At 34.7% G+C, this 16,487-nt stretch overlaps 1 protein-coding gene and 1 long non-coding RNA gene across 2 annotated transcripts in view; both read right to left on the reverse strand.

Annotated features, from left to right (window-relative positions):
• Window positions 1-4,076: 4,076 nt before the first annotated feature.
• LOC125664388 (uncharacterized) overlaps window positions 4,077-16,487 on the reverse strand; it is a 44,063-nt gene continuing 31,652 nt past the window's right edge. The window contains exon 13 of the mRNA XM_056151120.1: window positions 4,077-7,973. Within this exon, the coding sequence (XP_056007095.1) occupies window positions 7,414-7,973 (560 nt within the window). The 3' untranslated portion in view covers window positions 4,077-7,413. The remainder of the gene's footprint in view (window positions 7,974-16,487) is intronic.
• LOC125655784 (uncharacterized) lies at window positions 11,681-12,514 on the reverse strand. Its single transcript, XR_008799259.1, has 2 exons — window positions 12,390-12,514; window positions 11,681-12,248 (listed from the first exon to the last, which is right to left on the reverse strand). It is a non-coding gene; the product is annotated as an uncharacterized LOC125655784 (long non-coding RNA).

Below are 16,487 nucleotides of genomic sequence, written 5' to 3' on the forward strand. Positions count from 1 at the left end.
CAATGTTCAGTGCTAGCAGCAAATACAGGTAGTTCGTAAACCGTTTACGTATTACACGTTTAAATGCATAGTTTCTGTAAAATTCACTTTTCTAACGTCGGTCAATTGAGTATGTAAATTGAAAAATGACCAAATCATCACTAGAAATACAATCTTACGTCAACAGCGATATTTTTAAACAATTCAAAAATTTCTACACGTAAACAAAATACATACCACCGATCATAATATACAGCACAGGTCAAAAACACGGTCCGCGTACTGAAAGTCCACGATCTAGCGTAGGCCTAGAAAAAAGTCGGTGTCTTTAAAATTGCGGTTTCTGCGTATTCTATAGCAGTTACATGGACCTTTAGAATCTGAGATGCACATACATGTACACACACGAGTCCACAACCTGGACATCAAACGATCAGCAGTGATAGAAGCGTCAACTGATTTGTGTTACATGTACATAAGTAGCGTCAGATTGAAGCGAACCTCGCCATGTTCAATGTTAGGGTGACTGCATTCATTGTCCACTTTAATGATAAAACTTCTGAGCTTGACAGTAAATTCATTTTAATCCTTTAGTGTGGAAACAACCAGCCATGCATTTTAAACTTTTTCAAACTTTCAGTTGTAAATTTAATCAAATAGCGATAAACAAAATATGTTGTTTTCAAGACAATTTGTCATAAGTTTGAAAATAAAAACACACGCCATAGAATTCCAGTTATTTAAAATACGCATTTTGATACACTTTTCCTGTGGGCCGCAACCAAGTTCTTTAAAAACAACAAACGTCACCTGATTGACAGATAGAGCACGTGTACCTCAGGTGTAACAATAGAAATTAGAAAATCAGTACATGCAGTGAATAAAATGTCAATTTAGTTTTCCTTTGCTACATATAGAGATCAAATTACTAATTATTTTAATTTTTTTTTTTTTTTGCCTTTTATATTCATAATGGTGAAATAACTCTACATATCATCTAATAAATTGATTTAGACTTTTGCATTATTCATGTGCAGAACTACTTGCACTCATATTCTATATATGCACTTCTCTATCGATTCACGTAATCTTCATTATTTATACACAAAGTTGAACCCATTATTTACCTTGTTTAAATTGCTCAATATTGTTAAATAAAAAACTAGGGAATTAAAGAAAATAAATTTCTTCATATTCTGTTCATCGTGTTAAATTATATCAAAAAGGTTTATTGATGTACATCAATTACTGAAAGTTTGGTTTTCCTACAAAGTCATTGATTTATCACATCTTCAAATACAAATTGAATTCTTTCTACTAATCAAATAGATGAAAACAAATTGTCGCAGTCAACTATTTATCCCGAAACGAGGTCTTTCATGCAAATACCATAACAATTAGCTTCACGAAGAAAAGGTAAGAGAATATCGTTAAATCATACATATGGACGAAGACCAAGTAAAGGCGTTGGACCTAGCCAAAGAGACAATAATTTCATTAAAACTGACCAAGCCGGTTGTGGAAAGACTTAATATTCACTAATATGATTAAAATTTCCAGAGCATTTCGCTGTTTTTGGTAGGTATTTTTTCATGGAAATCCGAAAGAACCATGAAAACACAATTGGCATTGCTCCACATAATATTCGTATTTCAAACGATGTGACTCTATTTGAACAAAATAGTTCACCAAGCTTTATATTTCCACGAGTTCAGATCCAAATTCGATCATAAAAATGAAATAGCATTATTTCTTTGGGTAATTCATAAAAATGATCAAAACTTTATGTTATAAGATTAAACAAATATGTCATCAAGTAGCACTTGTGCATGAATCGCATACATACATGTTTCTGGTGTACAGTGCGCATAATAATGATAATAATAATCAAAAACACGTACCCTCTTCCAATCCCCAACCCCATTCATGTTAGAGCATAATCAAACATTGTTCCGTCTTGATCTGACCTTCAGGTACAGTGTATACAGTTTGTCACTACCATCTGCTCCAAATCATAAGCAATTGGATGTTTAAATTTTTCTTTTATATCCAAATCTAAATAACCATTTTAAGTTTTATTTTCTGACAGTCAGGACAACAAAGAGAAATTACTCATATTTCCATGCTCTAAGCCTAAACTTACCCGACTGTTTCTACACAATAAACTAGCGTCTTTTTACTATCATCGGTATTGTCTTACCTTTTCTTGCAGCTAATGGTATTCGTGGACCTCTTCTTGGTTTTTCCGTTCTAAAGATAATGGGCCGGCACAAACTATATAACACCACACCCTCCGTTCTAAAGATAATGGGTCGGCACAAAACTATATAACACCACACCCTCCGTTCTAAAGATAACTTGCCGGCACAGAACTATATAACACCACACCCTCCGTTCTAAAGATAATGGGCCGGCACAGAAATATATAAAACCACATCCTCCATTCTAAAGATAATGGGCCGGCACAGAAATATATAAAACCACATCCTCCATTCTAAAGATAATGGGCCGGCACAGAAATATATAAAACCACACCCTCCATTCGTTGTAGGTGGTAATGAATTCATTGAATAGTGTTTCACGTCCTTCTCGAGAATATTTCACTTATATAGAGGCGTCACTATTGCCGGTGAAGGGCTGCAACATTTAGGCATATGATCGGCGCTTATGGGCATTAAACAGGGAGGGGTCTTTATCGTGCCACACCTGCTATGACACAGAACCTCAGCTTTTACGGTCTTATCCGTAAATGGTGAGGTTAAACCAATGCTATTGAACGACGTAAAGACATTATTGCGCACCAATTAGCGATACATTTAATCCAAGAATCATCAGTAGATTTAGATTGACCGTTTTATTCAGTTGGTAGTTGTTCGATCAATAGGATTTCTCAGCGAAGTACAGATTTTTTCAAAATGTCACCGGCTGAATTGCGAATATTTGTCAGTTCTTTCCCCTATTTCAAACATAGGTGGCGCAAGACTCGTTCACGTCCTCGTTGACTTCCGGTGTACATAAGATTTATGAGAAAGTGTAAGGTTGTTGTTGTGCAAAGAGGTAGCGGGGGTAAAATTCCCGAAAAATGAAACTTTTAAAGAAACCAATTGGTTCATTGTCATCAAATGTGACAGCGACAACGATCGTTTTAAATTCCACTCAGCGTCGTGCGCTAGAAACACCAGTCTTCAGTTCAGTCCGACTTCACAGATGCAAGGTGAAGATAACGAACAGTGATCAATCTCATAACTCCTACAAGCAATACAAAATAGATAGTTGGGCAAACACGGACCCCTGGACACACCAGAGGTGGGATCAGGTGCCTAGGAGGAGTAAGCATCCCCTGTTGACAGGTCACACCCGCCGTGAGCCCCATATCCTGATCAGGTAAACGGAGTTATCCGCAGTCAAATCAGTGTGCCAAGAACGGCTTAACCATCGGTATGAAACACGTCAGACATCACTTAACCCAATGCGAGGTTGTATTGACGAACTAGATCGTTAAACGACCATAGAATTTGCGAAGTGCTGACTTCAATCAAGACTGTTGAAATCCTCGTACCATCAACTTGTTTGTCAGTAGCTTACCTCGATTTCAAAACTGACTTTACCCAGAACAAGCTCTTGCATATCGAATCAGTTGAGATATATAAACACCATATGCAGGTGATCTGTTTTAAAAGAAAGTCGACCATTATGAGATGTAGAGTACTTCCGTAACAGTGGCCTACTGCCATTGAGGAAAATGAAATGAATAAAAACAATATCATACTTGCAAGCGTTATCCCTAAATATGATACGTAGGAGCAACAAAATAACGTGATATAATAAGAATTCCATGTATTTAATTACTCCCTGGATACTTATCATTTACTTAGCTTGTGAATCAGTCGAATTCAGGTGATGAGAGTTCTCTCCAGGGAAATGGATGTATCTCAAAATTTGCGTACTGGCACGTTTCTTACGGATTTCAGAGGTAGACCAAAAAATACCAAATATTTATTAAAGATGAAGATAATGAACAGTGGTCAATGAAAGGTGAAGATAACAAACAGCGATCATCTCATAACTTGCATACACAAGAATAAAAACAACCCAACTACGTAATGATGAAATTATTTATTTCCCAAACTCTTAAATGCAATTCTTCACATAGAGGTTTCCTAATGAATTCATTAAAACCATGTGGCTTTATAGTATTCACAAAACGAAGCTCCATGTTGAGAAATCAAACACTCTATGGCACCAAAAGAAATTCTCACACACAAAACAACAACCACACAACATATGTATATGTACACTAAACATGATTGAAAGTCTTCCAAAATGGAGACTTTTCTTCCAAAAGACAAACAGAACATGTTCATTCCGATGGCATGTGAAAATTTAAGATACTCCACCGCTTCAAATCAAATTGAGATTGTGCTAATATATCTTAAAATACAAAAGAACATTCACATTTATGAATCTAACATTGCCTTAATTTTTACACAGGGATTAATATTCTATAGATAAGTCTAAAGTTGTTTTTCAAAACTTTTATCATTTTCATTTCACTTAGCATATAGTACAGTATATTGTGTTAGTCTCAGAATCATAATTAGTATAATGTGCTACATACTATGTTTAAATGACATACGAGACTAAAATTCCATATGTACAAAGTCGATAAGTTTTAAAATATCAGAGATTGTATTCAAAAGCTTAGTCAAATTGTGTAATTAAAACATATAATCAAAATTGTTTATGTTGTAAATAAAAAATATATATGGGGGGTTGGTTGGTTATAACATTGATCAGCAAAAATCAAGGTAAATTTTACATTAACTCCTACCCCTGCCACCAATTTATATAGATACTATACATATTCAGATATTCTTAATCCACATACAGTGAATGATTATCGTAAATGGAAATTATTTTAGGCGACCAAATGATTAATCATGTTGATATTGTTCATAGTCGTTTCATCAGAGCTTTGTTATTACAATGTCATATTGACCTCTACACTTTCCTAATATTCTTCTTTAATTTTAGGATATGATCATATACATTACAAAAACTATATATAGAAATGAAGGTTGATTACACCTGTACATTGTATGAAAAATCAAAATATACATAACTTTAAACAAGGTTAAATTGATAATACACAAAAGCTTTGAACACAAGATCCAAGAAATAAGATCACCGGTAATGTATGGCAATTGTCACTTTCAGTATAAAAACTCACTAATTACAAATGTTCAAATACATGATAAAGATACATGTAATATGAAAATAACATGTCTATTTTGGAGGACACATATCATTATCAGTATTACCCCATTTTGTTTCCCCTGGGTTACTTTCTTTGCACCAGAGAGTGATCATTGACTCCATTATGTTCCTAATTACATTATATCTGGAGATACAAGAAGCAAACACTGACCCATCAAATCTGCATTCACATTAAACTACAATAAGCTCTGTTCTGATACTTATATGTATCTATTAAATCTACGTCAAACTACAATAAGCCCCACACCATGAATACAATAACACCAGGACTACAGGCCACAATGCTCACCTGTGTCACCTGACACATACAGAGCTGTAACTCACAAACTTGGAACACTCAGAGAATCCCAATAAAAAAGTCAAGGTCAGTCATTAGACAACTATACGTATGAACATACATGTAATCAATTAGTTGTGGATGGACAGATTCTAAACGCTTGTTTTGAATTCTAGAGTCTTCTCAGTCTGTCACCTCTCATACAAATCAGAATACTTACAACATTAACATACCTGGATATCGTTTGTCAAATTGTAGTGTTAAGTTGTTGATGAGAAAACTGACACAATTCCTGAGGAAACCTTTATCATGATCATCACCGTCCCAACACTAAAGCATGGACTGAACTCAATTAAAACTACACTATACAAGGCAGTGGCAAATGTCCATTTCATTTAGCTTCATTAAATGCTCATATACATGTATATATTATTCTGGTTTAACTGGAGAACATGTCCACACTATATATTGTACAGATGTTCTACTCGCTCCAGTATAGCACACTTATTTAAATCACACCAAGCTGGTGAAGGCATCACTGACACTGATTTTATCAAAGTAGAATCATCCTCTTTACATACTGACTCAGTAATGCAACTTTAGAAGAAGTCACGCATGTGGTTTAAAAAAGTAAACGCATATATAATGTGAAAAGTAATTGTGTGTTAACACACATACAATAGACAGCCAACAGATTAATGTCGATTAGAGTTAAATAAACATATATTGCAAACTTATGATTAGAGCTGCCTTCTTACTGGGACTGATTAATGAATATAATGAACTTTAAAAATGAAAAGTGGATCAATTCTACTAAAAATCAACTCACAGCATCACCACACTACAGTATCTTTATCATGCTAAGACTCAGGGCCCAGATGTTTTTGGTTGTTGGTGGGTTTTTTTTTAGATCTGTGATTTCACTACTAATTAATGTCAGGCTCTTGATGACAGAACAGTTATTACCTATGTTAAACGTGTTAGAGTTAATGCAGTGCCCTGTTCCAGGATCAAACCTTGGCCTCTTACGAGATTTGAACCTCAATCTAAAGACCAGCAGTCCTACAGGTTAACCACTGAACAATTGATACCAGCTATAAAATAAATCTTAAAAGAACAAGGACTGTATCACTGTTTCTTTTCTCCATTAATATTTTGAGAGCAAGTCAGGCATTATGCCATATATGCGTTATTATTCTTTAAGTGCAACATACAAAGTAAAATTTGTAAGAAGGTTCACGTCTTTAATGTGTGTGTAGTCATCGTGCAAAATTTGCTGTTATTGTGTAAATTTAGTGGCCTTGAATAATTTAATTAAATAAATAAACATTCATAATAAAATGCTAACTTAAAATTTAGCATTAAGACAGGTTCGATCGATCCCTGGTGGTCAGATAGCTCAGTTAGTAGAACCCGACTAGAGATTAATTCAGGGGGCTCGAGTTCGAGTCCTGGTCTGGTTTGTTGTATTTTCTCCATTCCTGTTACATTTCTATCATCACCACATTTTATTTTTTTTTAAATTGTAGTATGACCAATATAAGAAATCTTCATGATATACCTTTGGGAATTCCGTGAGTCTCTTAGAAAAGGTCAGTTTAAATGCATCAAATACAACATTAAAAGGACAATAATATTTTACACTAATTTTCATCTCATTCCTGATGAAACCTGTATAATATATGACAAGCACCGGTATCAACGCCATCTTGTGGTCATCAGCCTGGTTTGATCACCAGTGATCAGATAGCTCAGTAGCTGGAATATGTAACTGGACATTTATTGGTCTTGTGTAATTAATCAATGTTGGATGTTTTGTACTATCACCCCACTAAAATCAAACTCACTCAATAAATATAATAACGTAACTCTGTATTTATTCAGTCAGACAATTTCTTGATAAAGTTTGTGAATGTTTTCCATTTGTCCTTCACCCACAGCTTCCTCTGAATGTTCTCCCATCTCCTCACAATCTCCCTGTAATCCTCGTTACATTTCCCCTTTATATCTAATCTCTTTACAGCTCCTATCAACATTTCAAATAGCCTTACATATCCATCCACATATATTTCCTCTGGATTCTGAATTTCTCTGTGCAATGTGTGAGCTTGATACACTCTCTCTATATCATCTCCTACCCCAGTGTCTGTGTCCTTGACCTTTTGACCCCAGCCAGATTTTGGTTGATGATCCTCACTGAGTGACACTTGTAGAATGGTGTATATAACAGGAATAGAACGTCTGTACTCAGAGTCAGAGTCAATGGCAGAATGGTACTCTGGTGGCAACACTGTTTTTACTGAAGCCATTTTTAATTCATCTTGATAATAACTGCCTGGTTTATCTACATACATCTTCATAACATTAAACAGTATCTTCCTCGCTGGTACTGTACACATGTATTCCAAAAGTTCCTGTATCTCATTCCAGCCACCTTCCCCTGTAAATATCAAAACTTAAAATTAACTCTAACACAAAGTTAGGCAAGTGCCCATGGGCAGTATTCAATCAGGACATACAAATAGTGATGTACTAGGGCTGCAACGGGTATCCGAAATAACCGAAAACCGCGGGTCATGTTGTTCGGGTGGGGTTCGGTTCCATTTTTCTTTATTTCGTTTGGGTTAGGTTTTTAAAATAGAATCATTATTAGAAATCCGTTTGAACAAAATGTCGTCAAATCCTTAAAGGTGGCGGCATTTTGATCAATTGTTAAATGATGGCATTGTGGACAAAACTGTAAATAATGACAGTATATGTAAGATATGACAGACGCATTGAAAATACGCCACAGGATCAATATCGTCAATGACAAAACATTGAAAGCATGGATGGAAACGAGTAGAAATGACAATGCTGTGTCTAGACCATGGATGTTGAGTCTAAACCTCGGTCCACGTCCCCGAGTAATTATTGTGACAAAATACAATAAAGGTTTTTGCTTAAAGTGTATATTAGATTTTTTAAATAGTTATATAGACCCGAATCGAAATACCCGAACCTGAAGTAAAAAAAAAATTAGAACCGACCCGACCCGAAATTTTTTGGAACCGTGACAGCCCTATGATGTACCCTAATGTAGCCAGGAATGCAAGTACAAAATCAACAATTGCAAATAAATTTTTCAATGAGGCACTGTCTAAACACTATTTGGTAATGTTTTCCTTCAGAATAATACATTCAATTTCAGTGGTCGAGGGTGCACTGGTGGCTGAGACGTTACAGCATTCGCAACGCATACGGAAGGCCGGGGTTCGAACCTCGGCTGCGACAGAACTAAGTCGTTAAAACAGGTAGCGACAGCGTCAAGTGTGAATGTCACGGATCCTCGGAGATAACCTTAAAAACGGATTTCCTGTCTCACAGTAGGTGTGGCACGGTAGAGAACCCTAACTGCGCAGTGACCGCAAGCGCAGAGCATATAGGCCTAAAATTGAAGCCCTATACCGGTCTTGGTGACATCCATGAGTGAAAATTCCTCAAGCGAGACGTTAAGCCAGATACAATCAATCAATCGAGGGCTGGTCACAGAGTCTTAGCCAAAATACTCAGCCATTTTAGGTGCCAATATGGATTAATTTTACTCGCACTATTTCTATTTTTTAAATTTATGGCGAAAAGGGAGAGGGCCTCTAAATCCCCCACTGCATTGCATAAGCAAGAAGCCAGGTGAAAGTACCTGACTTTTGAAGCGGTGATTGTATTCATACACAAGAAAGACTGATCACATGATCATCTTCATATTATATGAAATTTAATGTCTATTTCATTAGTATTGTCATATAACAAAATACACCGGCAAATAGTGTTCGAGAATCGGAGGAATTTACAATCGATTATCGAATCAAATCAGAGGTATCTTTTCGATTCACAATCGAATATAATCGAGACTATAATTAAACAGAGAATTAAATAAATCAATCAATCACTGGTGCTACCTACTGTAGTTGTTTAGTAGTATTAATTAACAAATAACAACATGCAATTTTATTTTCAATACCTATAATTTCTAAAATATTTTTTATAAAAAATCATAATAAACTTCAAACACTCGATTTTGGAGTAGAAATTATACATGTAAATTCAATTAATTCATTAAAACTAAAATAAACAAGCTTGATCACAGGTGTCGAATTTCAGCTATCAATTGTCGCCATTGGTAGCAATCTAGAGACGATTTTTCGATGGTCGGCGACTATCGCTGAATCACTATTGGCAAATGTAAATATCAAAAAATGGTTGACTGGAGGTGGATATTGCCACAATTGAATCTTTGTACCTTTTAGCAACTGAGTCTCACTTTAAAGAGAGTCTAGAGTCAAATTGTACTACAATGTATTATTGATATGGAAATATGAAATTTAAAATTTTTCTGCTCAAATCATGCCCATGCCACTTTGATGTAATACATGGTATGGAGAAAGCATGGGAAGGACCATAGATGTAGTGTTACACAATTCCGGATTTTTATGTTTGACCATTTTGGTTTTGTACTTTAGAAATTTACTCACCCGGATATACGCCAAAAAAGCACATGGGACAAATTGTTTTTATTTAGAAATAGGTGTTTGGCTCTGCACGGAGTAAGTATTTTGATGCATAACTGATTTTATAACCTTAAATAATGTTCATTTAGTAAGCATATTATCTGTCAGGTGTATTGTAGGTGATTTTAATGTAAGATTTCATGATTTTTACTTTGGTTATCAAGGACGCTGTGTATAACATGTTTCAAAATGGCGTTTAATGTAATTTCATACCCTTTGCTGTTATTTTGGGGCAATTTGTCTTATTATTGAAAACTGTTCCGACTGCTTTAAGAAACACATTTACATGATATAACTGTATTGATGTATTTTAAATGTACAATTTATTATTGTGTTATTTGTTACAGTTTTGTACCCTCTCCAGGGGTTTTGGATCGCAATAAATAATTGCACAATAGACATTATGAACTCTGATAAGCCATATAGGAGAAGTGTTCACAAGTTATTTTACACCCTCCATCCCTCAGATCCACTATAACTTTAAGGAAAACAATTTGGTCCTACTGTCCCTACAATATGCACATCTACAAATGTCATTGAAACATACAAATTATCAAGTCTATTGGATAAGCCCTATATATGCAGAAAAGTGTTCAAAAGCTATTTTACATCCTCCACCCCTCTTAGATCCACTATAACTTTTAGGACTAGAAATATGTTCATAGGACATGAATGCCCACCCAATGTGAAACTTGCAACCCAATATGAAAATAAGGGACCCATGAGTCACCTTGGCCCATATTCAAAAATTTCCCCTACATATTTGCATGTAAAATTTTGATCCCCTGTTGTGACCCCACCTATCCCTGTTGGTCATGATTTTTACAAACATGAATCTGCACTAAAGATTTTTTCCTATATATTTTAATGTAAAACTTTGATTCCCTATTGTGGCCCCACTCTATCCCCAAGGATAATTAATTTAACAACTTGAATATGCACAATGTCCGGAAGTTTCCATGTAAATTTGAACTTTTCTGGCCCAGAGGTTCTTGAGATTTTTCAATGACTATACACCCTAGTGTTGCATTTTTTGTGATTATTTCCCTTTTTAAGGGGGCATAGCCCTTCAATTGAAGAAACTTGAATCCCCTTCACTCAAGGATAATTTGCTCCAAGTTTGATTGAAATTAACCTGCTGGTTCTGGAGAAGAATTTTAAAATTTGTCGGTGTATTTAACTATTTCACTATAATTATTTCCCCTTGGAGAAGGGCATTGCCCCTCACTTAAACAAACTTGAATCTCCTTCATCCAAGGATGTGTTGTGCCAAGTTGGTTGAAAATGGCCAGATGGTTCTGAAGAAGATGATGAAAATGTGAAAAGTTTATACCAACAATGGAAAGTTTTGATAAGAAATGCTCACATTATTAAGCCTTTGGCTCAAGTGAGCTAAAAAAAAAACAGGGATTATCGGTATGTTCACATTCCCTGATATTCTCCCAGCAGGCACATCAACGTTGATTCAACGTTGAAACAACGTCGTATTGTGACGTTGAAATGACGTTGAAATTTGGTTGGATTTGTTAATTGAATCGACGTTGAAAACTGACGTTGATTCAACGTCAATTTATGACGTTGATATAAGGTTGAAAGAAGGTTTTGAAAATATTATTGATCTTTATTGCAATGTTGAGTGTACATGCTGACAAATGGTAAACATCAGGCTGTAATCCATAATTCTAAATACAATTACTAACCCTTCCTTCCCTAATTTAATTCTTACAAAAAGAATAATGACAACAACATGAATAATACAAGTGAAACTCTATAACTTCCACTGTAAAAAATTACAACAATGATACAAGGTTAAATTCATTTATACACGCAAATGAAAGGCAAAATAAATTTGTCAGACTTTTCACATGATTTCAAATATTAAATTTCAATTCAAAAACAAAAATTAATAGAATGATAGTATAAAATTTATTAACTTTGATAATTACTTTCTATTGCAGAAGCAATAGTTAAGATATTTAACTACAGTGGTTTTTTTCCAAGAGTGTGAGTGACCCACAAAAAACTATATTTTTAATTAAAGCCTAGTAGTCATTGTTCTCTTTTCGGCCACCTCCTCCAGCTCTTTCAGGGGCATACTTCAGATATTTCCCCCATGATCTAGTCTATGTTGCTTTCAGTTGCCCTTGGATTGCTGGCGAGTACACATTCTGAAATTAATCAAAAATCATATATGAGTTAGTGTTAATTGAGCATTTAACATGTTTAAGGTAAATCATGAACTTGCATATTTCTGGATTATTTTTCTTTCTAACCTTTTAGTGATATGTTAAATAAAACGTGATATCTACCTTTTATAACGGAATACAGAATTATTGCCTTTCCCTTGTTTGCTCGCAAATTCATTCTTGCCATCATCTCATTAGCCAAACATCTGTATGGGAAAAAATGCGAGAATTGAGAAGGCATTTTACAACACCCCCCCCCCCCAACGAATGGCAGACCTTAATTCACATGTATTTTACTATTTATGTCAATTTTATGTTATTTCACATAAGTTGTCAATTAAAATATCTTAATAATTTAGGAATTTATGTATAACGCCATTCATACACCGAATCTGGGCCCACACACGTACAACAGAACAATCTTACAAAACTAAATTCAGTTACTTAATCCCCCTTTTCAGGCATGAATCCATATTTTTCCCCACCCCAGTCCAAACAAAAAATCCAGGCCATTTAGAGTTTTTCTTGACAAGGAAAGAAAAAGAAAACAGAATTCTCCACACGTGAAAAACCCATTTCGAGTGGGGGGGGGGTGTGTGTGGAAGTGGTGATGATCGACCCGCTTTCCTACTCCTTAGGCATAATATCCACGACTTTCAAGTTAAACGAATCGGGGGTCCATGGTCATTTTTTGTTACTTTACTATGTACATTTAATAACTCAGCAAATTCCAAGGCCCCCCCCCCCTGTCTCTAGATCCGTGCATGCCTTTTTCCTTGAACGTTCTGATCTGACCTAATTATAAGTGTGGCTGCATGTTATATTTGTTGTCTATACGTACTACTTCTTATTAAATCTAAGTTGACATGTAAGTTATATTGTACTAAGTAATCTATATAATACATAACTGCGATTAGCATAACAATATAACATGCATTCGCTGTAATCCCCGTGTTGCAATCACTCAATGTAATTAATTCCTATTAAATCAAAACATTAAAATCTACTTAATTATTTGCAATTTAACATTATTTTTCTATATCAATTAGTAATGTTTACCTCTAGCACCGCTCAGTTCGTGTAGATCGTATATTCTCTTTCTTTTCCTATTGTCCTTTGTCTTCCTTTGTTTACCTCGCTGAAAGCCCGCGCTTTTAATCGTACACTTCCTGTCATAAACCGGAATTAGAGTTACCCGCCCTTTAATAGTAGCCAAACATGCATTCATATTTATTTTAAAAACATAAAAACATATTAAAGTTTTTTTTTTTTTTTGTTTTTTTTTACATCTTATACTGATTTTTTTTTTTTTAAGAATTTTAATAAAAATATGTACGTGTTTGTAAAATCATTTATTTTCAACGTCACTTAGACGTCATATAGACGTCGAATTGTCGACTAATTTTAAATCCTCTCTCAAAATGATAAATTTATACTTTATTGAGTATACACAGATTAATTAACACGAATTAAGAAAAACATAATTATTTGGAACCCTTCCAACACTTGATTCTAAACGTTGATTCGACGTCAGTACAACGTTGAAATTTTGACGTCGAAATAGTAACGTTGAACCAACGTTGAAAAATGGTTGTTCGACGTCACATCCAAATATCAACGTTGAAACAACATTGCGTGCCTGCTGGGCTGTTCCATTCACAATGGAAAATAGGTTGAATTTTTCATTTTGTGGAGAAAAAATCAAAATACTGAACCCTTCTTCCTTTAAAGATATCTATGCAGATTAAGGAACATAGGTGTGATTGAAGGGAAAATATCTTCTACATCTAAAAATCTTTGTAGCTTTTCAATGGAGAGGGGAAATTGCTGCACACTTTTTCAATCATCGTATCATGAATTAGAAGAGAAATGCAGTACTTTCACAATAGGGATTACACATTGTTGTGTTTATATCAGAGTTTAAACCTTTAGTTGTGCCAGCCTTTATACAGGTAAATCTGAGTTAAGTTCAAGTCATATCACAAATGTATACAATGTAAGGAGATCCTTTGAAGTACTCTAGTCTATTGTTATTACATGTAACTCACTACACCCAAACATAATTTCTCAAATCAGTACGAATTGATTTAATTATAAAAGATATGATAATATATACAATAAGTATATATACCAAAAAGACGAAAAATATACAAATTTGGATATAAAATAATTTTTAAAAATTTATTTCTACACATGAATAAAAGATTCTGGTGGATTTGAAGTCTAGATCCGCGGTTCACCAGCCCAATGCTTTAACCAAGTACTGAGCTACGATGATAGACAAACAAGTCGATCGATACAAATAATTTCACAAAACATTTAAATCACCATCTTGTGACGTGGTGTCATACAGAGTATAAGCTTTAGTGTAATGACCTACCTTAAAATACTTAAATTTTAGTTGTTTACAAGTCATATCCCACATAAAACAGGAAAACCTTTCTAACACTCTCCATTATGAAGTGTTCTAGTAAAAAAAAAATTCACCTTTCTTCAATTTTTTTTAATCTTTAAACTATTTAAATCAAGTATCACCCATTCATTTCATTCTGAATACTGGTATCATTCAAATTTACCAAAATTTTAAGAAAATTGCTATAAAGATAAATAGTAATTTTCATTGGTTAAATGTTGCCTCGCTATCAATAGAAAGGTTATCAATAATCAAAATTACTTCTAACAAAAGAATACAAGAGATGTTTGTAAAACATACAAGTCCCCCATGGTTCTAAATTGAATCGGGTTATACACATGCATCATTTAATTGATAGTAGTATCACCAATTCAAAATATTGAGCAGACAATATCTTCCTATATCAAGAGTAGATTGACCATATGACCTAAAAATCACTAGGCGTCATCTACTCCTTATGCTGACAAGTGTACCATGTTTGGTGTCAATCAAGCATCTAATTCTAAAATATTGGCGGCAATATATTACTATGTCCAGTTTAACCCTTGACCTTTGACCATGTGACCTAAAAATCAATATGGGTCATCTTCCTCTTAAGATGTACCAGTGTAAACAGATTGATGTCTATCAAGCAAAGGGTTCACTAGACATTGAGTGGTCAGTATACTCATATGTCCAGTTTAACCCTTGACCTTTGACCATATGACCTCAAAATCATTAGGGTCATCTACTCCTTAGGATGTACCAGTGTACCAAGTTTAATGTCTGTCAAGCAAAGGGTTCTCAAGATATTGAGCGGACAATGTCTTCCTATGTCCAGAGTAGATTGACCTTTGCCCTTTTGACCTAAAAAACAATAGGGGACCTCTTCTACCTATAACCAACCCACATATGAAATATCATTACAATCAAGTGAATGGTTCTCAAAATATTGAGTGGACAACATGTGGTCTACCGACCAACCGACATACTGACCGACCGACAGGTGCAAAGCAATATGCTCCTCTTCTTTGAAGGGGACATAAAAATATACTTGCATGAAATGCTGATCCTTATTTACAAACATGGATGACAAACACCAATTCAATTAACATTTGACTTGTGAATCTGCTCCTCTACTATATGCCCTGGCCATATTCAGAAAGGGACAAAACAATTCTTCAATAATTGCTTTGAAACTGAGCTAAACAACAAAATAGGAAATAGTGAGGTCAAGGTCACAGGGAAGGTTAAGGTCATAAAATAATATCATGGTTGAATCGCTACCACTAATATGTATCAGTGTAAGAGTTTTCATAAAAATATTGTCAATAGTTGCTTTGAAACTGAGCTAAACATCAAACATGGAAAGTGAGGTGAAGGTCACAGGATAGGTCAAGGTAAAAAAAAAATACTGATGAAGTTGAATATATGATAACAATATGTACCAGCATGTAAGGTTTGATGAAAATATCTTGAATAGTTTCTTTGAAACTGAGATAAACACAGAGCTAAATGCAAAGTGTGACTAAGAGACAGACGTGAGGACAGAAGACGGACATGACAAACACTATATGCCCTGGCCATGTTCATGGCAGGACATAAAAATAATTGGATCCTCCTGACAATATGCACATCTACCAACAGCAAAGAAGCATTGTACAAAGTTTCAAGTCTACCTGATAAGCCATATAGGAGAAGTGTTCACAAAAAAGTTATTTTAACATCCTCCACCCCTATTAAATCCACTATAACTTTTAGAAAAATAATTGGATCCTTCTGTCCCAACAACATGCACATCTGCAAATGACAATGAAGCATTGTACCAA

The sequence above is a fragment of the Ostrea edulis genome, chromosome 1, assembly GCF_947568905.1.
Source record: "Ostrea edulis chromosome 1, xbOstEdul1.1, whole genome shotgun sequence".
NCBI classification, from domain to species: domain Eukaryota; kingdom Metazoa; phylum Mollusca; class Bivalvia; order Ostreida; family Ostreidae; genus Ostrea; species Ostrea edulis.